The following is a 26,754-nucleotide window of genomic DNA, read 5'->3' as shown; positions in this document are numbered from 1 at the left end:
AGTGTACTTGTCTGAATTTAATTTGTGACTTGCTTTTGGGATGCTCAGTCTCTTTAGAGTACTGAGCAGATGAGTATTGGCTCTGTTTATTCAGGATTTACTACAAGATTACTTGTTTTTTGAGCCTTTGCCTGTAAATTATAAAGAACCTTCAATTTACATTGGTATTCTGCCGGTATTGAGTTCTGACAGTTTGTTGCTTTTGGAAAGGGTGTCAGATTAAGTGAGAGCTTTCCTTAATGCCATCCCAATTTCAACTGCTGAATACCAATACAGTCCTTGAAAAATGTAACTGGCAATGACCTTCCTACCGCTTTTTCTTCACTTACTCTTTCAATCATTATTTTACTTCTGTAATCCCTGCCCTTATCCATGTGTCTGTTCTTTCCACCTCTAATTTCTTCTTCATAGATCATGGTCACTGTACCCCAGGGACCTTCACCTTCTCCTAAACCACGGTTCAAAAGTTACGCATATAAACAAGCTGTGTATGTCACATCCCCTGACCAAAAAAGGAGGCAGGTTCCTCCACAGGTCTGTTAATATTGTTGTTTGTTTTAAAAACTGTTTTATTAAGCTTGTGCTTGGAGTGAAAGAGTTTGTGCATTTTGCTTGTACCTGATCTTGATGACCTGCTTTTTCCAGGTTTTTCTTAGCATCTGTCTTTTTATTGTGTATTTCAGCATGGTTGGCAATAGGTGCTATGCTAATTTTTAGGGATGAACAGCATCATGATATTTGAAGTCATGGCAGTCAGGTGATATCCCCAGTGACTGGAAAAAGGGAAACATTGCACCCATTTTTAAAAAGGATAGAAAGGAGAGGGAACTAATGACCTGTCAGCCTCGCCTCTGTGCCTGGGAGGATCATGGAACAGATCCTCCTACAAGCTATGCCAAGGCACATGGAGGACAGGGAGGTGATTTGAGACAGCCAGCATGGCTTCACCAAGGGCAAGTCCTGCCTGACAAACCTCAGTGTGGTGTCCCTCACGGGTCTGTATTGGGACCAGTACTGTTTAATATCTTCATCAAAGATATAGACAGTAGGATCAAGTGCAGCCTCAGCGAGATAATGTGAAGGTGAGTGGTGCTGTTGACACGCTGGAGGGACGGGATGCCATCTAGAGGAATCTGGACAGGCTCGAGAAGTGGGCCTGTGTGAACCTCATAAGGTTCAACAAGGCAAAGTTGAACCTTGTGCTGTTGCAACCCCCAGTATCAATAGCGGCTGGGGGATGAAGGGATTGAGAGCAGCCTTGCCAAGAAGGACTTGGGGGTACTGGTGGATGAAAATCTGGACAACAGACAACAATGTGTGCTAACAGCCCGGAAAGCCAGCCGTATCCTAGACTGCATCAAATGAAGTATGGCCAGCAGGTCTGACCCTTTACTCCGCTCTGGTAAGATCCCATATGGAGTACTGCATCCTCTCTGGAGGACTCAGCACAGGAAAGACGTGGACCTGTTGGAGCGCGTCCAGAGGAAGGCCACAAAAATGATCACAGGGCTGGAGCTCTCTCCTATGGGGACAGGCTGAGAGAGTTGGGGTTGTTCAGCCTGGAGAAGCGAAAGCTGTGGGGAGACCTTATTGTGGCCTTCCAGTACTTTCCTGGGGCCTACAGGAAAGATGGAGACAAACTTTTAGCCTGTTGAGATAGGACAATGGTGAAATGGTTTTAAACTGAAAGAGGGAAGATTTAGACTAGAGATAAAGAATTAATTTTTTACAATGGGGGTGGTGAAACACTGGCACAGGTTGCCCAGAGAGGTGGTAGATGCCTCATCCCTGGAAACATTCAAGGCCAGGTTGGACGGGGCTCTGAGCAACCTGATCTAGTTGAAGATGTCCCTGCTCATTGCAGGGGAGCTGGGTTAGATGACCTTTAAAGGTCCCTTGCAACCCAAACTATTCTATGATTCAAACAATACTGTTTTAGAATTATAAACTGCTTGCTTTGTTATGTCATTTTTGAAAACAGTACTTATATTGCCTTAAAAGATTATTAGAACAAACCAAACATAAACTGCATTTGGCATCTAATTATTATATTTCTGTCTCAGCTTTGACTATAGAAAAAGAAGAACCATTAGTTTCCTGTTGTTTTTCCTAACCCTCATATCTATTAAAGAAAGTAGTAAGTAATGATATTTTTCAGGAGGTTACTGTAGTTGGGCAGAAGAGAAGGGAAACATGAAATTCAAGATTCTTTACCTGACCTGGATTATTAGATGATAACAGCTGGTCATATTATCACAAATGGCACCATGCCAACATTCAGGTTAGGGTTTTGTGTTTGGGTTTTTTTTGACTTTCAAATAGCTGCAATAGTTTAATAAAACTTTTTTCAAGCAATCCTTATAATGAGCATTTCAGTGGTCAGATTTTTATAACTTTTGACAAGCGTGAGAGCCAAAGGTCATAATTTGTAATGCAACATACTTTCCTGTCATTACTTCGGGGGAGAGAGTTCTGCATGTATTTGGCACGAGAGTATGACTTCTTTTGTGGAGACTTAATTCTGTCTAACCTCTAAAAATTTATTGCAAAATTACACTTTAATTCAACACCGTGTTTCTGAATGTACTCTTCAAGGGACGGGTATTTTATTGAATAATGACTTCCTTTAAATACTCCAGGAGAGAAATCCTGTGCACATAAGCATGAGCTTGCTACATTATGCTAACATCAAATGTATTGCAGTGGTGATTAATACAGCTTTTAAACAAGGTGTTTAAAACTGGTATAATTGTTTTGATTTACTTAGATACTCTACTGATATTTGAGAAGAATTAATCATAAAATAGCTTTTTTTTTTTCTTGAGCTACTTTTATTGTGATTGATTGTGGGTTTTGTCAACACTACTACTATCAAGCATAACGTACAAGCTGATGTAATTGAAGTCAATTTTACAAAACGTAGTTATTAAAATGTAGTAAAAAGATATCATTTGATAATTAATTCCTCACCTTTCATTCCGGTTTTCAGATCTTGTGTTCCTGAATTTGGAAGTTTTGTGTATTATACTTATGCAATAACTACTACTATAACATTATAATTGTGCCAGTTTGTCAGAAGGGCCTAACCGGAATTGGCCCCTATTGTGCTAGAGCCACAGCAAATATTAACAAATGAAAAGCATTCACTTAAAAATCCTAAGTGAAAAACACCAGACACAGTCTCATTATAATCAAGATAAACTTGAATTGCAAATAGTACCAATTAATATGCCGGTTCAATATATGCAATTCTTAATCAGTGGTAATGATTTTTTTGCCTCTAGCCATGTATTTCTTGAAGAACAACTGTCATCTAACTATTAAAACAAATTTGTAATCCTGGTAAGATAGTGCTTGATAATTTTTTCTCTAGATATCTGAAGTTGGTATACCTTTATAACCCCATCTATTTTAACTAAACCAAATAAATATTATTTCCTTTTCAATCTAAATAGCCTTCCAATTTTGTGCCAGCTGTATTATGATTTTTGGATACTAGTGTTGGTATTGCAACTGCCTGTAGGATTTTCAGTGAAATTTGCTTCTGTAGGGGACTGCATTAAAGAAATCAAGATGAAGTCAACTTCTTTTTTTCTTGGATTTTAGTAAAGTTTAGGAAATTGTCTTCATTTCCATGTAGTTATCAAAGAAAAAATTCAGTAGATTTAGTTTACTGTGGTCTGCCAGTTTCAATGGTATCTTAGGTACTATCGTTAAGAAGCAAGATCTTCGCCAAATGTGTTGGTCTTCTGTTGAAAAGTAGGAGTCATTTTTGTTTTCAGATCTCTACAAATTTTCATCTTACAGGACTTGAATATTATAACTTCTCCAAGATAATCAAAGAAGATTCATAGCAACTATCAACAATAAGCCTTTCACCTGCTTCTCTCTAGAGGTTCTAGCTGCTAAGATTGGTCTTAAATGTCATAATGTTTGATTGAGTGATATTTTTTAAATTCTGCGTTCGGAAGAATGGTCCAATAGATTTTGTACTCCAAGCATGAGCCAACTGGAACTCAGAAGAAAAATAAATGAGATAAGACCTCTTTCTAAAGATTTTAATTGTTATCCTGCAAATTTGGCCATATATGCTATACTTTTACTGCCTATGTCAGTTGTTGGAAAATTTATAAATTTTTTATAAAATTTTAAAAATGACATGAGCAATGATTCTCTGAGCTCCGTATCAGCAAGAAGGAATAATATTTCCTCTTACACCACCATCTGTCAAAGTCCTCCTCCTCCTATCTTCTACCCTTGTCTATTCTTCTGTGTCATATTTTACTTCACTTTCCCCATCTTCACACTTTCTAATACTTTCACAACCTCTGTGTCTTTAAATTCATCCTTCTTTTATGAATTCTTATTCTGTTTGTCTCTCAGTAGTATACTTACAATGTCTAGTATTTTAGTTGCACACATTTCAGCCAGACAAGTCTTGCTTTGCTTAACTGACATATCTCAGATTCAAAGAAAATCATTGTTCTGCCAACCAGTTCACTCGCTGACTTCTTGTTGTTTGGTCTGTTCTTGACCACTTCCAGTTGAAGCACTTAAGCCTTTTTAAATGCTTTTGCTGACACGAATAGCAGTCCTTCTGCTAACGCCCAGGAAAAGTTTTCCTCCTTTACCTTGTTTACTTAGAAAGTGTTCATGAATTCATGCAGATCTTAGGACAGGAATCCACTTCTCAAACTTCAATCCTTAAATTCCCTGTATTAACATTAAGAAGGGCCCAAGAGAAAATATTTTATGTTGACAGGTTTCAGATGGCAGTCACTTCTCAGCAATTACAGAAGGCTTCCCTGACTTTGCAGCTCTGTATTTTGTCTTGTATGTAGTCTCTGTAATAACACAGTCTGTCTAGCTTCACTTAGAAAAACGGGATCCTCTAGTTAATTTTCCGAGACATTTCAAAATCCTGGTTTAAAAATACCCTTTCGCTTGTGTTTTATATTTATGAAAGCCTTTGTTTTTGTTACATTTCTTCGTCTCATTTAACACCTGACCAAGAAGAATGATTGGTTTGCTTTCTAATTTTTTCCAAAAATGTTTTATCAGATCAGTTTCTAATATTGATCCCAGGCAAAATTCCTATCTCACTGCCTTCATTTTTACTTACTACCTGCTACCCCTGAACTCCACAGAACATAAAATATACTGTCTTAAAAAGGATCAAGTAAAAAAATAAATAAAATTGTAAAACACTGAAGTATCTAGAAAAGAAACTTTTTTTATATATTGGAAAAACAGTGCTGAAAATTTAAGCATTGAAAAAACTGGGATGAACAAAATCTATGTATGTTTTGAGACTGGATTTTTTGTAAATAAGCTTTTGGCAAGCCTGTCTAAAAGGCCAGATATGAGTCTGGCTGTCTTAAATTATCTATTATGCAAAATGAAGCCTATTGCATATATATCATTGTAGATTTTTGTTCTTTTGACAGGAGTTGCATTTTCATTATTCTGTGTTATGTTATATGAAATACAGAATTTGTGTGCAGGTTTGCTCTTAGCATTTAAGCTGACAAGCTTCAATAGATGTGAATTAAAATAATTTGGGATGCAGTAGTGGCTAATGGGGACAATATTCTCCAGCACTTCATGATTTGATTTGGGACTTCACCTCAGGCCTCAACCCAGTTATTAGTTCATGGGAAATTCCGAACCCTCCAGTCGTTACTCCTGTTTTATGGAAATAACATATTTTTGTCATATTCTCTGTTTTCTGATATGGATTCTACCCGGTTACTGTACTAGACTTTCTCCATCAGTTCATAACTATAGTAATTAACTTGGAAGGTCACTAGAAACTCATTATAAAATTAATCTGAATTTACTCACACACACCACACGATTCTTCTGGCCACCTTGCCCTTGAGATTTGTGGTTTTCTAGACCCTTAATTTTCCACACTCTTGGTCTTCTGCCAGCAAGTTCACTTTAAAGTGCTGTGAGACCTCTGTTCTGGGACCCTTTGGGGTTCATCTATGCCACAGCATAACAGAATTGCCATATTGCTTTCCTTTGAAGTAAAACAGACCTTTCTTTTACTTAAAGGCAGTGATTCAAATATGGTCCTGTTTACCTTGTGCTAAAGTGCCCTTTGGAGGGACATCAGAAGAGAACTCTTTTAGATTAGAGTACAACCACATAGAATTTAAGTTTCAACATCCTGGTAATATTTCTAAGGTAAGACACTCGGCACAGAAAATATCCAATTGTCAGCACTGATTGTTCATATTGGGTTTATGGGATAATTTAAAGTAGAAGTCAGGAAACTTCAGCAAATACTTGCCAAATTATCTGCACATTCAATCACAAGATCTTGATGGATATAATTTGGGCAGCAAGTACAACTGTAGTCCCAGCTGTTAGCCTAGGTGTTCTCTTTTAAACAGAAACTTTCTCCATTCAGAAAGCTAGAAACTGTTTCTGTAGAGCTAAGTAAGATCCCTAAGATTCAGACTAACCATAATAAAATAGCAAAATCCATCACCAGGGGTCAGAATAAGGAGATGCAGAGATGGAAAAGTGAAGCTAAAAGCAAGTCTTTTGGATTTCTTAGGGAGCTCTCCTGAAAGCCATGTCTTTAAGGAACAGTTTGCAAAATGATAAAGCAAACGGTTTCAAGCGTGTTTATAAATTTTATATTTTCAATAATGGTCTGGCAAATTGATGGGTTCTTCTCCAAGCCTGAAGGGTTGTCAAGATGACAGTTGAGATTCCTGTCGGTGCTTTGTGTATAGACTGCAGCAGCAGCAGCTCTAACTTATTTTTGTGATTTCTTTGGTTTGAATGTTTATTGTAAATTCTTTTCAAGTGTTTTTGCTGTCAAAAATATTGGTACTATCATGGGTGAGACAGAGTAAGCAATAACCTATAGTGGAGCTGCATGCAGTATTTAAGAACCCAGTAAGACTGAGCTTTTACTCTGTTATCTCACACACTCACTCACTTGGTTCCCCACAAAGCTAAATTCAAGAGGTCTCAACTTCCCTCCCTAACAGAGAAGTTGCTGCTTGTCCAGGAAAACTGGGCAGAAAGTTGTGTCAATTTGTGCTGTGCCACTGCTTGCAATTATGGATGTTGGGCTTCACCAGCCAAGATCCCCAGGCATCCCCCACTACTTCTCTCCACATATTTCTCTTGTGACCAGTGATAGGAAATGAGGAAATTATATGAAACTGTGTCAGGGGAAGTTCAGATTGGAAATTAGGAGAAGGTTCTTCACTGAGAGGGTGGTTGGTCAATGAAGTAGTCTCCCCAGGCAAGTGGTCAAAGCACCAATCCTGTCAGAGTTCAAGGAGTGTCTGGATGACACTCTTAGTCACATGATATAGTTTTAGTTAGTCCTGCATAGAGTAGGGTGTTGGACTTGATCCTTGTGCGTCCCTTCCAATTTGAGATATTCTATGATTCCCTGATCTACAGAATCTTCTCCCACTTCCACAGCATCTTCTAATCAGCATCTTCTCCACCTTATTTCCAAACCACATTTTCTTCCCTGACACCAATTCTTCTTTTCAGGATGCTTCTTGTCATCAGCAGGTCTTTTTTCCATAAACTTGACCCCCCAGTTTTCCCAGTGTAAACAGTCTACGTGCAGAAGCACAGCTCACGATCAGCCTCCTCATTGGTACTTCTGTCTCATGCCTCTTCATTAATGGGAGGATTCAGAATGTGCTGCTTTTGTTATCAAAATTTACAACTAGCCCCTTTTATATCCCTAATATGATAACTAATAGATTTGAATCCCCCTCCTGGCCTCTAGACTTTAGGCAGTAGTGCAGAATTGCTTATTATCAGCAGTGGATTTGATGCAAGCGAAGGGCTAGATGAAATGTGGGACACAATGCTAATGAAAATCATTGCTGCTAGATAGACCGGTGTTCATTTTTTCCTAATCTCAGCACCGAAATTGAAGGAACTTGAGGATTCATACAACTCCGGAAGATGTTATGCATCCCCATTTGAAACTCTTTAGAAAGGTCTTTCACTTTATGCAAATACGAAAATAGAATTTAGTCTGAGGCTGAGAAAGCAAGCAATTGATTGTTTATCTACTATCTTAGATATTCATGGAATAAGTTGATGGTGTGCTATTGTCTAACTCCTCATGTAGGAAAGTCACGGTGGTATCTAAATCAAGGCTATCTGTCTCTGGTGCATGAACCTTAATCATTGCGATTTGCTTGTTTCTTTTCATTATACAGTCACAGGACCTCTTGAGTGAACTGAGATGCAAGATTCATTTCCTCACTTTGGCCCCTGGGCAATGCAATTTCAAAATTTTATGGCCAATTAAGAGAAAAAAAGAAAAGTAGCAATAGTACTTCCTTTCTTGCTTTCTCTGTCTTTTCTAAATATAATTTTGTCAAAGATGAGACTACCATTTCGTCTTCCTACTGTATCAATCTTTTGTGGGAATGATGGATTCTATTTAAATACAAATAGTCAAATAACAGGGAGACTGTCAAACATTTTAATACTTAGCTTATGCATTCAGTGATTTTGAAAGATGTACTGAGTGTGGGTTTCAACTCCATATCTAAAAGTACTCCATTTACTTGAGTATTCACCTTTGTTATTTCACCTGATTTAAAAGATGAGTTCGCACTTTGCATTCTTTCATTACACCTAGTTAAACCTTTGAAATGCAAAAAAATGAAGACGAAACTCATATCTCTTGGAAAACCTCTCAAATCAAAAGGAGACTTTACCACACAAAAGCAATTTAAAGTATTTGTCCAGAGATAAAATTATAGCATCATTCTAAATCCATTATTATTACATTGTTACTAGTCTCTGTATATCAGGTGAACTTCTCAATAGTATGATAAAATTTTGGTTCATAATTTCAGATAGCATTACTTTATTTTAAAACTTAGTCCATTAAAAATATTTCTTACTGATTAATTTATCTAGATTTAACATTAATAAAATAAAAAAGACAGCAAGGATGAGATTGTCTACTTCGTGTATTAGTCTAATATTTTGATGCCTCAAGCTGAGAGTCATCAATAACAACAGGGGAAAAAACCAACCAACCAACCAACCAACCAACCAACCAAAACCCCAAAGAAATACCGCAATGCTGATTTAGCAACAGTAGCACATTTTGTTAAGGTGCTCAGGATTGGGAGAGAAAGCTTTCTCCAGAGTCCCCCCTTTGTCAATGGCTTTTCTGGCCCTCATCACCCAGGGCAGCTTTCTTTACCCTAGTAGCTTCATCTCAGCTTTCTCTGCAAGATTTTCTGCAGAAGTTCAGAGGAGACGTTTATTTTAACACATAATAGCTTTCAGAGTATTACCAGAATTGTTGGTTAAATGTATGTGAATATGATGAAAAGAATAAGGATTGCATTTTCTAATTAGAACTACTTCTGGTGAGCGTTAATTGCACTACTTTTGTATAATTTAACTAAATTTCCTATCCTGTATTACACCATCACATGAATTTTATTTAGCTAAAGTGAAACTGTATAGTGTTTTTACAGGATATGCATTGTGCCCTTGAAATGCCTGTGCCCGAGCATAGCTGTAACTTTGAGGAATTAATTAGCTCTATGTTTTACTCTATTAGAAAATGGTAAGATTTCTGTGGATAAAACCTTTGTGCCCTCAGGTGCATATAATACTTTTCATGGTAAAATCTAAAATAGTTTTTGTGCACGGTAAATGGTTCTGTGTTTAAAATGCAAAAGACGTATTTCGAGAAGTGAATGAACAGAGTTAAGTGCCCACTCCCATAGAGAATCAATGGGAGGTTCTGTTTCCAGGTTGCCCTTTTGCCCAAGTCATTACGTTGTGAGAAAGTGGACAATGACTTTCTACCCCTGTATTTATAACAATAGCGTTAGAGTTGTATGTTTTCAGGGTCTGTAGGAAATGCCATGGATTGTTTGTTAGTTCACATTCGTAGGCAGGCAGGTCTGCATGTTTACCTGAAGTAGTGACCTTTGAAAAGGCCAGATTGCTTATCTCTACTGATCGTCAAAGTGCTGGTTTGGTTTTCGTGTGTCGTCCACCCCCTCCCCGTGATTTTGATGCAAGAGAAACCATGTATTGTAATGTTTGTGTAGGAGACTCTCCCTCTAAGATACTGCAATATGTACTTCGTGGTTTTGGTGTGCATGTACAGATTTCAGGTACAAGCGGACACAGGAAGATGTCCATAGATATTCATAGATGTTCATTCCAAAAAGCAAAGGCATTTGTCTCTGTATATACAATAGTATTAAGGAACTTTGCTTTACATTTTCCTGAGATTTAAAAGTATTCTAAGCGGTATCATTATTATGGGTGCGTTAGCCTGAGGTGATCAGTGAGCTAAGGGGAGAAGAAGGAAGAAAGAATAATAATATTAAAAGAACAATGAATGCATTTGGGGCAGGGGGGAACAGACACTTCTTTAGGTGTTCAAACCAGAAATTCCAGTTCTGAAAGCACAATAAAACATAGCAAAAACGGGAACTTCCAAAATATAAAAATTGTATGGAACCAGATGGTGTTTGGAATTTATTCACACTCTTTCTACGGAAGTAGAAAGTAAAAGAAGTAGAAAGTAAAAGTAAAAAAAGTAAAAAAAAAAGTAAAAGTAGAAAGTAAAGTTTTATTAGAACTTAGTTTAGCTCTAGCAAAGAAATAATACGTATATTTTGATGGAGTAAAACATTCTTTAAAATGCAAAAGGAACTTTTAGTTGCCTGATAGTGATGTCATTAGAGCAGAAATGGTGGTTTAAATAAACTGTGGCTGATGTAGTGAGGCATCAAACTTTAAAAAACAAATATACTCTTTTAAAGGTGTAGAAAATGGAATTTTGGTTGTAGTGTGCAAAGGTCAAAGTTATTAATACAAAAGAGTAGCACTCTTTTATAGAATGAGTTCTGCAAAGTGTTTTTGCAAGTCATTTGGAAAATATGTTAAAATAAAGTATGTTTGCCTCCCAAGCATGAATATGACATAAGAATAAAGATCATATTTTATGTGTCAAGGTTCAAGAGAATGTTTTGACTTTAAAACATAGCTCCCATGAATGTAAATGGAACTGTCACATGTGTTTAAAGAAAGTCTAAACCACAAAAAGGTGAAAATATAACGTGCAAGTTTCTTGTTTGACATTTTGTATAGACCGCCCTCCAGGCTTATATTTTTCTGCCTTCTGTTTTTCTGCTACTTTCACATTTATTTCTCTTTTTGGTATTTAGCAACCTAGCTAACGTAATAATATATGCAGCTTCTACCAAAAACTGTGTTTTCATCTTCATTTGTACAAAATGGCAATTTACTTATGTACTGTTGGTCTAGTGCATTGTTTGTGTCAGCTTCTGAGTTGCCATTTCTTACGTATTAGAGTTGATATTTCTTTAGTCTGGAAGTCGGAGGGAAGTCCTACCTTTCCTTTTGAGAGAAAATATTCTATCTGTTAGTTTGAAATATTTTTCTTGTGCTTTCTTTAGTGGAGAACACATCTCAATTTCAGTTTTATCTTTTTGCACAAATAAAGCAAATCTAATATTGATTTATCTTCATTTTGTATTCTGATCCTTTGCTGCTGGAGTATTAACAAAGGAATTCCAAAAATAATTCCGTTTTCTGTCAGAAACAAACAAAAACCCTAAACAGAAAAGGGAGAAAGGGAAGAGAGAGAACACAGAGATAAGAAGCTATAAAGATATTCCGTCCTTCAAAAAATAAAAAAAAAATCATGCACATATACCGATTGTGTCAGGCACATCACATACAGAGGGCAGCAGCTTCAGATGCAAGTCAAAGACTGTCAGTGAGACAAGGGGAGAATGAGATGGAACAAGAATGGACTGTCTCCTATGGGATTAATAGCTGAGGTGGAATGTTTCCTGTGTGCGTACTATGCTTCTGTGTAGTTTGTGCTGAGACGTTACTCTATTCAGTATAGACGTGGGCTGTTGGTTTCATACACTTAATATTGTATACACTTAACAAGTGAACTTCATTGTTGTGTACATCTAAGGAGAGAGTAACGTTTTCATTATTAATTTTGACTCGCTACATTTTACATCATCTAAGGAAAAGAAATGGGGTTTTTTCCTCTTGTATAATAGCATCTTCATTATAGAATGAGTGTGTTGAGTCTCCTTGCATAAAACCTGGCTAATTTAAAATGCGTGGTTTCTGGGTTTTTGTTTGTTTGTTTTTAGTCTCTAATGTAACTTTTTCCCGGAATGATTGTTCAATAAAGCTAGCAGCATTCTGCTAATGTAGATTATTCTATCTTGATTGATAGTACATGGCCAGATCTCAGAAAGGGACTCCCTGTTGCTTTCCGGCATGTCTTTGTGCTCTGGGGATCCGAGTTGCTGCTTTTGAGTCAGTAGTAATTGATCAGCCCTCTCCAGCAGCAATTCTTATCATTTGATAGCCATCCAGTAGTCATTATTTAATCAGGTGATGATTTTAGTTTTTCTCTAGAGAAAAGTTGCATGTATCACAAAAGCATAAACTTGTCTGCTTCTTGAACAGTTCCTTTAAGTTTTCATTGCTACTGTTTTCATTATGCAACTGCTCTTTTGATTCATGAAGGCTTATACCACTTAAAGTGGATTCTTTTCTATTCTGGATGCAAATAGTTCCTGGTTAGTCACTTTTTTAAAAAATGCTTTGGTTGTTTAAAGTATACTAGAGTTTATACCTCAAGTTGTTCCAGTGAACCGAATGATGAAATACTTTTTGCAATTTTATAGCAGAAATGCACTAGAGGTAAAGAGACTCTTAAGTAGAAGGGCTACACCTTGAAGTGTTTGCAGGCTTTGTATTTTTGTTGCATTTAATTTGTCCTCTTCATTTCTGTCCTTTGGCTCCAATGGTATGGTGTTTGTGACCTAATGCAGTTAACTTTTAAGAGTGAACGAATGTAACGTGTGAACTTTGTGCTCTTTCATACAGGATTAGTGGTTCATCTCGCTTGTTTAGCTGGATAGAACAGTGCTGCTGCCTGAAATATTTGGAAGCATTTTTTAGGTGGTGGTGTTGTATGCAACTCAGTTTCCTGGTAAATTGTACAAAGATATTTTGATAGTGCCGCATCGTATCAACAGGAACTATTTAGTTTCAATTATCTGAAGTAAGAGGCACATATCTTTTAATTCAACTTAAAATATTTTCTCATTTCACTGCTATTAAAGTTTTAAAGCAGAAGTAGAACATAACTTTTTAATAGAAAAGAACCTTGTCTCTTAAAGCAAAACTGATTTTAGAGACGTGCTGGACTACATATCAATAGGCAGAAGTATATGTGATAATTGCATAAATTAAGTTTTTTCAGTTGATAGGGCAATTTGCAGATGTTGAACTGATTATTTGTCTTAGTCTTAGGGTGAAGGCTTTAAGCTAAGAATATCCAATCCAATATAAAACAGTATTTACAAACGGTTTGGTTTTTTTAAAAAAAAAAAAAGAATTTTTCAATTTCATATATTTTTCACTACCAGAATTTAATAAAAAAGAGGCTGATATTAATTATGTGCTCAGAAACTAAGCTAGTGGAAATGTGTTCTATTTGTAGAAAGCATTAGGGGAAATTCAGTATTCCTGTACTCAGTGTCAGTTTATTAAGAGTAAATTGTTGAGTTTGAATTTGACAGTAGGATCAAGAAATAGACATTCTACAACATGGTGCCCATTATAGAAGGTAATGAGGTGTGATAACAATAAATGACTACATGGTTGCATAGGTTTTCCCACCTGAATTATGTTTGCAAATATTGTGAGGAATAATTAATTCCACTGCACATTATATATTATATGTTACTCCATCCACTTTATGTCATTATGGACTTTCCAGTATGATGACCTTTTTAAAAACATTCTCTAACCTACTTATAATTATCCATTCCTTTTCAGAACACATTCAGTTTCCTTCCCAATATCTGACTTCTTAAAAATTAGCTTCCTTATTTCTCAGATCTTATTTATTCCTACTCACGTTCTTAATTGCAATGCTCTTGTATCTTCTCTGTGTCAACAAGTAAATGCTTTCTATACTATGCCATGCCATGTTTTGCTACTTCTAGTCTTTTACTGGCTCTCCTGTCTTTTAAATTCAGTCACGAAATCCTTCTCTGCTGCATCAATGGCTTTTAAACTAAGTTTTAACATCTCATTCATGTTCAGCCTCCTAATTTTCCCAATTTTAACTTCTCTTTTCACTGTTCATCTTTGTTTCTGGCTTTGTTCCCATTCTGTACAAGGGCGTTCCCATTCTGTACAAGGGCTACTGCAATGTATATGTGATTTAACACCTACAGTTTATAGTCATGCGTAACGACATTTTATTAAATAGGAGTACATTTCTGTATGATATGGGGAAGTATAATATTGCTTGGCAAAATTTCACCTGTAACACACCGGTAGTTCTTTTCTGTCACATGAGGAACATTAGGCAAAAGTATCTGATAAAGTATGTATGGATTCTGTTTCAACATTCTGATACTCATTTGAAGAACAAAAATAGTTAATTTGGTTCTAGGAGAATGTAACTATTAAAAAAAAAAAATCTCAACAGGTCTGGAATTCCAGAACTAAGAAGTTGCTTTTTGTTAGATCTCAACTGGAAAGGGGAGAAGTGCAAGACTAAAATGAAATGTTGGGGAAGAAGGAGCAAATGTAGAGAACAATATGGCTACAAAACAGTACATTTATAATGTGTTTTTAAAACTGACAGTTTTTTAATTATTAGTGTCTGTTAAAGAGTTTAGCAGCTACACAAGCTACTCATCAGTTGTACGTTGGCTCTATGAGAATTTAGAACCCCGTTGGTAATAATATCTGAATAGTGATTTTAATTAAGCAAATTCCCCTCTTAACAGTACCTGAAGGTAAGTTCAGGTCACATCACCACAAATGACCTCACTGCAGTTACAGTTTTGCTTAATAAAGATTATTTATATTCTAGCCAGTCAACCGAGGTATAATTTAATATGAACTGCAAACATAAATGTCTGCGAGAATAACGGTCTTTAGAATATATTTTTGTATGTAGCTATTTTAGAGTGCCTTTGTTTTGTCAACTCATAATAACAATGGAATATAGTTGGTATCTGCAAGAGAATAAATAATAGGATTCTATTAATTCCTTATATACGCTACATACATATATATAAACTAGAACCATGTTATCCCTGAAATAGCAATCATGGGTTAATATTTCTCTTGTAGGTCAGAAGCATTTTTCATGCCCAAAATTTCAAAATAGCATGTGCAAACATATATAGCTGCAAAAAGAATTGACCTACAAAACACATTACTTGAATGCTTCCTAAGGTGCTTCTGTCACCCTAAAATGTTAGGTTTTGCATGTGAATTCTCAACCCAGTGTTTTACTCCGTAGTTCCTAACTGAAGTGACAGTGACAATATTCTGTTTCAATTACAAAAAGATGTAGTTATTTTTGTTGAAGATAATGTCTTTTATTTATTTTTTAATTTCCTACCTCACATTTTCCTTTATTCCGAGAGGGGAAAAAAAAAAAGCCAGATTGACAGTCTAATTGTGAAATGTGGGAGGGAAAGGCAGTTAATAAATAGCTTAAGCAAGAATAACTGATAGTAATGTAGATATCTTTAGTTCTTCTGTTTCCCACATCATGGAATTTTGCAGGATCTCTTACAAATAGCTAAGTTAATGTTAAGGTATGGAGCATGAAAATATACTGATTTCTGCTTTTGTACACCTCCAGATAAATTTCAGAGCCCCTGTAGTAGGTCTATGTGACAACAGAATAGTTTAAATTAGAGCAAAGGATTTTTCTTTCAGCATTGTATCCTGGTCCCAGCAGTGACCAATAATGAATGCATAGGAATGGGAAAAAAGGTATGACTGATTAAAAGTATTGAAACATCTATGTATTCTCACTTACCCTCCACTGATTTGTGGCTCAGAAATTTCCTGAGCTGGTGATGGTGTCTTTTACGTTTAACAGTCTTCAGTGGATTATTATTCTGTTCTTCCATCCAGTTGCTTGTCTTTTTAAACATTTAGCAAAGTTTTTTATATGGATTATAGCCAGAAATAGTTCTTGGTAGTTCCTGCTCTTATTATCTATTGAAAATATTTTTAATATTTTCTGTATTATTACCCAATTTATAAACCTGAGGCATATTCAGAAGAGGAAAAAAACCCTATTGCGAGATGATTACTTATCATTTCGTCTCATTTCCAGCTTTGATTTATTATTCAGAGCATGTAGCTACAAGCAAGATAGTCATGCTACAGACTTTGAAAAAGAAACTTTAAATCACTTGAACCTCTTCTGCAACAGCTTTTTTGTTAGGTTTTAATTTTAAATTGAAAATATGTTCTTTGAAGTGGCTTCTGTTGAAGAAGGAGAGTCTCTTTAATAGAAGCTAAAATATATTTAGGAAAAGTTTAAACGTAATAAGGATAAACCACATAACAGCAATGAATGGGGTATTCAGCCTATTCAAGCAAATTTGACTACTTAAGATTTTAGAATACTTTGCAAAACCACCTTTTTTAATAATGCTTTCCAACTATACTAGCATGAAATATTGAACACTCTGAAATCTCCAGGACCTTAACCTCAACTTCACAGAAACTAATTAGTATGTCCACTAATTGGCTCTTGTCCTGGAGTCTTTATTTCTCAAAAGAGAGAGAGTCATATTTTAGATGTATCTCTTTATAGTTAATTGCTCTTGCTATTGATGCTTTTGAAGGCATTTTGATATTGTACTGTGTGAATATATAAAAAGAGTTTTGGAGTTAAAAATTGTTATTGTGAAGACTAGATTGTCTTTAATGAAGATCCTGACAAGAACTATCATGGCTTAGTAATCCAAAATAATAGCAGGTTTGGTGGCTGACTGTAGTAATTAAAATAAGCTGACTCCATTTTCTTACATTAGAAAACAGTATAGATTATGTCTGTGATATATTTGAGGTTGTAGCTTGGATTAAATTTTACAAAATATGCTTCTTAATTAGTTGGCCTTTGCTGGTTAAAACTCACAGAAAATAAAGGTAAATGCAATGCAGAATACAGGACAATTAAGATTTACATCGTTGCAATTCTGCGAAGAAAGTGTGTTAAAATTTTGTGGTTGCAGGCTGTTTTCTCTTGTGGTCTTTATAGTGCAGGACATTTTGTTCCACATGTACTTCTGTGACAGTGTGTTTGGTAATTTGGATTTTGATCTGAGAGAGCAGACTTTAATGGAAAGTACTCTGGCATGAAAATCTATGCATTTTCAAAGGTGTATAGGTTCATTGCATACGTGTCCTGAACAAATTAATTTATTTATTTTTGATGTGACTTCTATACTGAAATTCAGCAATAACTTTCATTTCATTCATCTTCCGAGGATGGAAAAAACAGTATTGTCACTATTTTTTGAATGTAACAGATTTTAGTTTTGGAATGTGAGCTGTATCAATTAATATAAATAATTAGATTTGACTTCTAGCTATTTTTCTAGACATTCATTAGTGATATTTTATTTTTTCACAAGCAGCTCTCTTACAGCACAGGTATCTTTTGTGAGATATACTGAGAGATGATCTATTCTGGGAAGAAATTCAGCACGAGGAGTCCAGTTGATCAGAGTTGTTAATTAAAATTGCCCAAAGTGTCCCCACCTTTTTAAGAACTAATTGCATGATTTATATGAATTCATAATGAAGTGCATATGAAAATAAAAAAAAGCTTGATTTTTGTTCTTGTTTGTTTAGCTTTTTACTCTTGAAATCTCAAACTGTATTTTAGCAAAATAGATTTTGATGTCTGTGTTTCTCCATTTGTCTGTCTGTTGCCAGAGTGAAAAGTCTGCATTTGTTTCTCAATCCCCTATATGACGTGCTAAAGAAATAATTTAATACTTTTTTGGGTAATCCATTTGTATTTCTTTTGGCTAAGACCTGTCTCCATCGCATTTTTCTGTTTATACGTTTAATGGCTTTTCTGTTCATGGAGATTTTTAGAATACAATGTAATTAAGAACATTGAGCATTTAAAAGGTCTCTGTCAGAACAGTGTACTTTAAAGTGGCTGTTACTTAAGTCCTGATTACATTTAGAATTTACGTTTTAAAAAATAAAATTAAATATAACTATATTATCTATTCCATCTTGAATATTTTTCATGCTACTGCATGATACTCTGATTTTAAGGTGGACTTATCATCGTCAATGGATAGAATTACCTTTTCCTTTTTTTTTTTTTTTATATATACATGACAGTGTATAGCACAACAGAAGTTGGTCAAGGTAGCTGAATCTGCTGGAGTTACCTTGTTGGTAGCGCTACTGGGAACAGACTTTAGGCTTCTTGACCCGTGATATACTTTCAGGACCCACTTGCCATTTACTGCTGGAGAGTTCTGTGAAAAGTCATTAGTTAATACTGAAAATTTATCCTAGGGTGAAAATTTAATCTTTCTTTATGTGAAGAGTACTCTTATTTATGTGTTATGTAGAGACCAATTGGCCTCACAGACTACTCCATGACACGACAGCACCTGAAATATACATTCCTTTACAATGTGCCTTGTTCTTGGATCAGAAAGGGAAGGGTTGAAGAATGGTGGATAGACCAGGTGGATAGACTTCAACAGGAAGAAATCGTGATGTTGTTGTAGGTGTATGGTGAAAGTAGTTCTATTCAGTCACAGTCAGTTGATTTATCACATCCACATCAAGTAGTATTACTGTTTAGAGCCATGATTCTTAATTGCCTGAATAGGAATTGCCTTCCTTAGAGAGGCAAGTACTTTGTGTCTTGTCATCAGTAATACATGAAAGAGCAATACATTTTATGGTCAGAACAGAAAAACTCAATATAATTAAAACTCTTAAATAAACATAGACTGAAAAATTTCCCTAGAGAGTTAATAAAATCAGTATGTTTTCATAAACTTTGTGGAAAAAAGAGTCAAGCGGCTACTAAGAAAAACCTGCTTTTATATTTTCTCCAAGTAGACGTCTGTTGAAGAAAGCAAGCTAAGTAGAAAATCTTTTCGTGAACCACTGACTGACTTGACCATGTACGTAACATGAAAAATTGTTAGAAAATTCAGTCATTCCAGGTAGCTGGCAGCCTTGGTTCCTGTCTCTTAACTCTACTATGTTACCTGTCCTTGCAGTTCTCAGTCTTTTTTTCCCAATCCAATTGGTTCCATTTTTTTCACTTGCTTTCAGTTGACTTCAGCCACCTCCTACACTCCAAATCCCAAGGTGCGAAAATTTTCCTTTAATGCTGGTAAAGTCTTTATTTGTCTCTTTCAGTCTTTATTTGTACCAACTGCACCTAATAGAATAGTTAAAGAGGTCCATTTTCCTTTACCCTTTCCTGCCGCTGGTTCCGGCATTTTCTGTCCTTTGCAATGTACTTTCGTTCATACTGCCTGGTTCTGGCTTGTGCACATTGTCTAAGCTCTATTGACTTTGAATGAACTAATAATCTACTGCATCTCAAAACTGCAGTTGCAAGGACAGGCCAGTTCATCTAGGTGAAAACATTTGCGGTACAAGTGGAACCACTGAGAAAATCAGGTACTAAAAATTTAGGTAGTCTCAACTGAGCAAGCAAAATTTGCAATTTTTCAGATTTATGATAAGGTGTTGGGTGCATTTTCTTATGAATGGGGGCCGGGGGAAGCACCTTCATGACGCAAGATTTTTTCATTCGCAAAGGCAGTTTTGAAATCCTCAATAAAACGTAAATGTCAGACTCTGTCTGACGTTATCTGTTAAGAAAGCAGTCTTGATTATTGCAAAGAACATTTTAGCATTTAACATTTTAACATTTATTTGGCAATTCTGAAGACACATACAATACAATTTCATAATGAGAAACTTGGAGGAACTGAAAAAATAAGCAGTGATATCGGTCTTACCTGATAGGAGGCATGGTTAGAGGGTAAATAATGCGTGCTACTTTCCGATTGCTGTAATCCTGCAAAGAGAGTTTTCAAAATGAGAAAACTACTCTGAACTTAAATTTGCCTTTACTAAAAAAATGTTTCTTTAAAATTTTATGTCTCTGAGTTCTAAAGCTCTAAATGTTGGGAGCCAGATTCTGCATCTTTTACAGTGAGACAGGCAGTTCCTGAAGGAAGAAAATATATAATATAAATAAGAGTGCTGGGATGAGCCCTAAATCTTTACTGCAAAACTACTTTCTAAAACTGCCCAACTAATTTCTAAAACTCAGAAGCAGTCTTTATGAACGAATAGATATGTTTTTTGGAGGATTTACTAACACATGTCTGATCCTTCTCCCTTAAGTAACATAATGCAGTAGCAGGTGAGGAACACTTCCTCCCCTTGCTTTCTTACTCTGAAGCAGCTGCAAGCTCATGGTTTAGACTCTGTACATTAATTCATAGAGCTGGCAGGCATATTCTAGAGGATAACATATGGCCCCAGAGAATTTTTTTCTCCACTAGGTCAGTCTCTAATAACAACCAGGACTATTTTCCATGCAAAAATGGCTGGCCTTTTTTCAAAATAGTCTATGAGCTGACTACCTGACTGATCCCTAGCTAGATGTAATGCAGTCTTCACCAAACTTCTGATTTTTTCACGTCATCTTTCCCTTTAACATTTGTGTCATCGTGCATGCATTGTTACTCAGTAGATTACTCTGGAAATGTTTTGTTTTGACTGCACCCAATCACCTTTGTTTTGCTTAATCATTAAATGCTTTATTAAGAATAGGTTTTGATTCAAGAGTGAAACTGGATGCATGTTAGAGCAGCTTTTTTCCTAAGTATAGCCTTCCTAGTAATATATGGCTATAACAATTTAAATTCAGCATGTCCTAGTTGTTATCCATTCTCTTTAAAATTGTGGTTAGAAACAGCCATCACAACTTCTATTAGAAGTCTCTATTAATAACTCTGTCCCTGTTCTCAATGTAGTATATGCAATACATTAAAATTCCATTTTTTCTCAGTATATTAGGAATTCTGAAAAGATTTCATATAAATTGAGAAATAAGGACACTCACAGGAGGTGTTGGGTTTGTGTTGTTGGGGGTTGTTTTTTTGTTTTTTGGATTTTTTTAGATGGATTTGCCTATCATTACAACTTGTAAAATTCAGGGTTTTCACTGTTGTTTGTGTTATGTGGATTGTTTCAGTGTGGATTATTCTTTGTGCTGTAGAATCTGTATACTTAAATTTGGTTGTATTACGGGATGAATAATCTTTATGTAGGTGAATATTACTTTGAGACACATTTTTGTTTGTTTTTGTGTTTTAATACAAAGTGTGTGGCATAAGCATTAGGTCATTAGTTGCCTACTTCCAATGTAAATATTTACCTTAGTCTTTAATGTTCCATTTACGGCTGAGCCAACAATCTGAATTTCTGCTGATTTGGGTAGTTGGTTTTCATTCCATATGCAGGATGAGCAAGGATGTCCAGTTGTCTTTTAGAGAGCTAACAGCACTGATGGAAGTAGTGAAGCAACCGTTTAGCAGTGGATTTTAAAATATATGTATTTCGTGAAGTAAAACCCAACTGTTGACTCTGAGGCACGTTTTTTACGCTTGCAGGCTTTTTACAATGTGAATTCTGCTTATGTAGATTCAGACCAAGGTGGTCATTGCTCTATTCTGGCTTGTTAACAGAGAATGTGCTTAAAGAGGCATAAAGAAATGTAGCACAGCTTTGAAAGTGTGTAACTGTGTCTTGATTTTATCAATGAAATCAGTGAGGATGATTTGGTTTAACTCATTTGACAATCCCAGGGGGTCCCTGCATATATCACTCTCAAATCTGAACACAAATACTATGCATGCTTAATGCGTTCTAGAATAACAAGACGGTGGTACTATTTCAGCTTCTGCTGATTATTCTCTTTGGTTTAATTTTTCTTTTCCCTAAAGTGCACAGGGAAAGAGAAGGCATAATGATCTAGCGAGTTCATTAGGCCTCAACAGCTGAGAACTATTCAACTGTGCTATCCATAAATTAATATTTTGTGGTTTTGTTCTAGTCTTCTGCTATTATATTAATCCATAAATATTTGTTACAGATTTCTCTTGACTTTAAGCAGTTGAGCATAAGTGTGAATTCTGTGCTTATAAGAATCACCTGGCTTCTAAAGTATAAGTATAAAGGTGGCCTTTGTAGGAAAGAGAAATCAATAGTAATGCACTTTTGTTTGTTTTTAAAAAGGTACAATTTGGCATGAGATTTCTGAGTTTTTTAACTTTCTAGAATGTTTTTAACAAATGGGTGTCTATGGAGTGCTCAAGCCTAGTATTGCATGTAGGGTAAAGGATTGTTTTTCATATTGTTTTCCACAGATTCTCTGCAATGCCAGCATGCAACTTACTGCTTTTTTGATGATATAATTTTACTAGCTGCTGTGGGAAATAAATTACTCTGAAAATACTTAAATTGGAAGCAGTAAACTAGAAATAAAACTTGGACTTTTTATTGAAAAACAATTATAACAGCAGTTTGCAGGTAGAATTTAAATATTGTCACTATTCAGGATAGTTGCTAGGAATTTTGAATTCTAGTGTAAAATATGTAATTTAATCTGAGATATTTTTATTTCCCTCGGTCTTATCTGGGCTTGTTCAATTAGCTGAATTTTTATTAATAAGTCCTTCCATGCATTAGCCATCTGATTTATTTTTTTTGTTTTCTAAAAAGCTGGGGTTTTATACAAGCCAGTGGCATTCTGTTTATTCCTTTGTAGAATTCTCTGAGCAGACGCTATTTGCATTACTTTAAAATTTTGGTTTTGATCAGTTTGTAGAAACTGTTGAAGAAAAGACATTTAGCACCACACGGATGGGGTCTGAAATGGATCTTGAAAACTACCAGACTGCTTTAGAAGAAGTACTCACATGGCTTCTCTCTGCTGAAGATTCATTACAAGCACAAGGAGAGATATCCAACGATGTAGAAGTTGTTAAAGAACAATTTCACACCCATGAGGTATAAGTTTATACTAATCTTTCCATAGTCATTTATCCGCTTGTAACCCATTATAAGGTAAAAAATACAAAACAAAGGTATTTCTGGTTTATTTTATTCCTTTTTCTTGTTTTTAATTTTGATTTGGAGAATTCAAAGGTAATACTGGAGACTGTGCCTTATGCAAAAAGTGAAAGTGCTTATATCTCGTTTGTGTCACAAGGTTTGGGGAGGGGTTGAAAAAATAAAAAGCAAATTTGAAGATCAGGTTTGGAAAGTGGTGGCTCCAAAGTCTGCTCTTTCTATCCAATGAATCAAACTTAAAGCTGGATTTTATTTTTATTTTCAGGGTTTTATGATGGAATTAACAGCTCACCAAGGACGTGTTGGCAATGTTTTGCAAGTTGGAAGTCAACTTCTAACAATTGGAAAACTTTCAGATGATGAAGAGAATGAAATCCAAGAGCAAATGAATCTACTTAATTCTCGATGGGAAAGTCTCAGGGTAGCAAGTATGGAAAAACAAAGCAAGTAAGTAATGTGTCAGGCAGAACAAAATATATGGAGTTTGACTGAAGCAACTGTGGACTTGACTAACAGTTGGGATTTTGTTTCACTTCCCTGTGAACAAAACTCCATCTCAGATCTCTTTTAACCTGAAACGTGATGTGTAGTGACTTTCAAGCTTGCAAGTTGTTTTGAGACTGGAAGACACTCAAATCAGCAGCTATCAACAACTTGAACACTAATAACATTTAAACCAAAATTTATATAAGCTACCTCACTTTTTCTGATTTTTTTAGCAACTGTCACACAGTATTTAGCTACAAAGGAAAGAGACTTACCAAGATACAAAAGGAAAAGGGAAACAAACCTTTAAGACCTGTAAAATTTGATCCCATAGAAATAGTAGGTGGGAGCTTTCCAGGAAATATTGTCGTGTTTTTATCTAAGGACAAATATGTTATTCAAAAAAAGGTATAGCTTAAGCTCCTATAGCTTAAAGTAGAAGTACAATTAAAAGTATAAAAAATAATCTTATTAATTAGCCACATTAGTCTTTGAAGCATTTTTAAGATTTCTATGTCTTATTTTGAAATTTTGATTTACGTAGTGCTATCTAGTTTCAGAAACCCCATAAAGGTAAGAGCTTGTGATTGTGCCACAGTGGAGCAATTTTATTTTTTTTGTACAATACAGGGTGGTTAAACCAGGAAAGTTATTGAAGGGGGTTTTTGTGTGAGTTGCCTTCCGTACTTTAAAATGTCTGTTACTTACCTGATCTTTCCCTTTTTTTTTCCTCAGCCTCACTTCTTTTTTCATTTTATGTGGATACTTTTAATCCCTGTCTGATATAATAACTGTGTTTACTCATGAGACTTAGTCTTACTTTGTCATGAGGAGTTTTGTACATGTACTGGCCTTTCTGTAAAGAGATCTTAATTTTTCTCTCAGAAAATACCAGTGAACTTGTACTAAGTGAGAAAAAATTCTGTCTGTTCCTCCAGCTACAGCTGGAGAGTTACTCCTTTTGTGAATGTGATTTTAATTAAAGCTGAGTATCCAGTAGTCAGGGTAGTCCAGTAGGTCAGTCAGTAGCCCAGCATCCTGACTGCAACAGAACAAGAAAAGATAAGCTTTAGGGGAGATACTTGATCTCTTGAAGCAGCATCTTCTCATTGCCTTTTTGCCATTGGTGGAGATCAAATATTAGGCTGCAGGGGGGCCCATTGCTTGGAGAACCAAATATTGGGCTGTATGGATCATTGCTCTGAACTACTACTTCATGTCTTATGTTATGAAATTCTCCATAGAACTTTCCCAACCTCAAGTTCTTTTCAGCTGAAGTAACTTCCTGAAATGGAAGCAGTTGTGTATTTGGTGACCTGCTGTTTTGTGCGGTTTTCTTCCTTCCATCTATTTATTCAATATCCCCTTGGACCCGTTACCTCCCCTGGCATCCTTTGGCAGTGAATTCCACACGCCTCTTACCCCAGTACGAGTGCTACTTTTTTGAGGAATGACTTCTTTTTCTTTGTTTGCCACTGGTAGCTTAAGTGATTCATTCTAGTTACTATGTTACAAGTAAGGGTCAACAGTGTATATCTTTCCTTGTTCTGTTCATAAATATATATATTTGGTTATTCATCTTGCTCCCCTTGGAGCTTTTTCCAGTTCTACCTTGTCTTTTTGGAGTTGAGGGGGCCAGAATTGCCCACAATATTAAAGGGCAAATCATGATTTTCAACAATTGCATAACATTGCTCTCTCTTTGTTTTTTTGGTTTTGGTTTGGTTTTTTTTTTGCAATATGTTCTTAGTAATTCCAAACATTTGTTTTCTTTTCAGCTTACTACTGAATAATGACAGTCTATAAGATTGTTGATGGGTTTCGGATGTTTCAACCTAACTTCCTCCAGGTTTATTATTTTCTTGGAGAGAAGACTCTACGATACTTTAGACAGTTTTTATTTGCCATATTTATTTTCATTTAAACCAACACATACAAGTAGCAGCCTCACCTCTATGAGTGGTACTGTGTCTACTGAAATGTCCTTAAACACCATTTGTTAAACTTATCTCCCAGATGCAGTTATAGGGAACTGAATGGTCCGGTATCTTCTGAAGCTACTATAGAGAATCCTATTTGGGGAAGGGCAAAAGGAAGAAATGAAAAAAGCAGGCTGTTTTTCTTCAGCATGCTAATGTATTGCTTGCTAGAAGCGTGAAATATTTCCAATACATATTGAATACATATTCAAGTAATTCAATGCGTATTCGGATAATATGAAATCAGTGGAAGACACAAAGTGATAAGGGCTTCACAGGGGATGTTGTGCTACTATTCAATTTCTTATGCAAAAAAATTGTGATAAGTTCAATGAAATTTGGGTTAGGGCAAGAGAAAATTTCTCAGGAGTGATCCTTCGATATGGCTAATTTTGACCTATTGAGTCAAACCCCTGTGTTTCAGGCACCAGCTGGAGGGTTATGAACAGCTTTCACATCACAACGTAATATATTTCTGGGTTATTATACACAATTTAAAGTCTCAGGATCTATCTTCTACTTCACTTTAAAGCATAATCATCTGAGCACATTGCTGTAATCTAGTCTTTAAGGCAACAGTGACAAGTTTATCCAAACAGAGATGGTTTTTGTGAAGATGAGAACAACAAGGCTGTCGATCATCTGTTATAATGGTAATAGCAAGTGTAAAAAGAGGTGGCACACTTTACAGCACAGGGGAAACAAAAGTAAGCAATCAACGAAGGAAGGAGAAAGATACACTGATAAAGGATATTTTAAAAGTGAAATGGTCTTATGAAAAGTGATTTAGGAGGTCAGAACATCAGAGAAAGTTTGGAACACAGCAACGCCATTGTGTAAAACAAGTCAAATTGGATTTCCCATGTATTCACTGTGTATTGAAAGTATTTCACTCTTCAGGCAAGCAATAAATTAGGATGCTGAAGAAAAACAGCCTGTATTTTCATTTCTTCCTCCTGCCTTTCCAAATACAATTCTCTGTAGAAAAGCATCTCAGAGTGATAAATAAACCACTACAGAGTAAAACTTAATGCAATTTACCGCTTTATGGAGAATTCCACAAATATTAAAACACATTCAATTCAATGGAAAAGTATGTTGTATTTGAAACTTACAAGGGACATACCATAAACAAAGATTATTATAATCTCCTGAGGTATATAAATAAGTACTCTCTATCAGATGTTTATAGAAGTAATATGAAAACCAGAAAGTGCCTGGAGAATGGGAAGAAACAAGAAATGTTCTTCTGCTGAAGAATCAACTG

At 35.6% G+C, this 26,754-nt stretch overlaps 1 protein-coding gene across 10 annotated transcripts in view; it reads left to right on the top strand.

Annotated features, from left to right (window-relative positions):
* Positions 1-26,754, top strand: part of DMD (dystrophin) — a 1,301,546-nt gene that overhangs the window by 467,445 nt on the left and 807,347 nt on the right. For 9 of the 10 annotated variants that reach the window (XM_054189212.1, XM_054189209.1, XM_054189203.1 and 6 more), the window contains exons 9-11: positions 412-534; positions 22,771-22,959; positions 23,288-23,469. In XM_054189212.1, the coding sequence (XP_054045187.1) occupies positions 412-534; positions 22,771-22,959; positions 23,288-23,469 (494 nt within the window). The remainder of the gene's footprint in view (positions 1-411; positions 535-22,770; positions 22,960-23,287; positions 23,470-26,754) is intronic. The other variant, XM_054189211.1, reaches the window with a different exon arrangement.

This window comes from Rissa tridactyla, chromosome 1, assembly GCF_028500815.1.
Source record: "Rissa tridactyla isolate bRisTri1 chromosome 1, bRisTri1.patW.cur.20221130, whole genome shotgun sequence".
NCBI classification, from domain to species: Eukaryota; Metazoa; Chordata; class Aves; order Charadriiformes; family Laridae; genus Rissa; species Rissa tridactyla.
The sequence above is the reverse complement of the archived record's forward strand: the minus strand, read 5'-3'. Positions and strand labels throughout refer to the sequence as shown.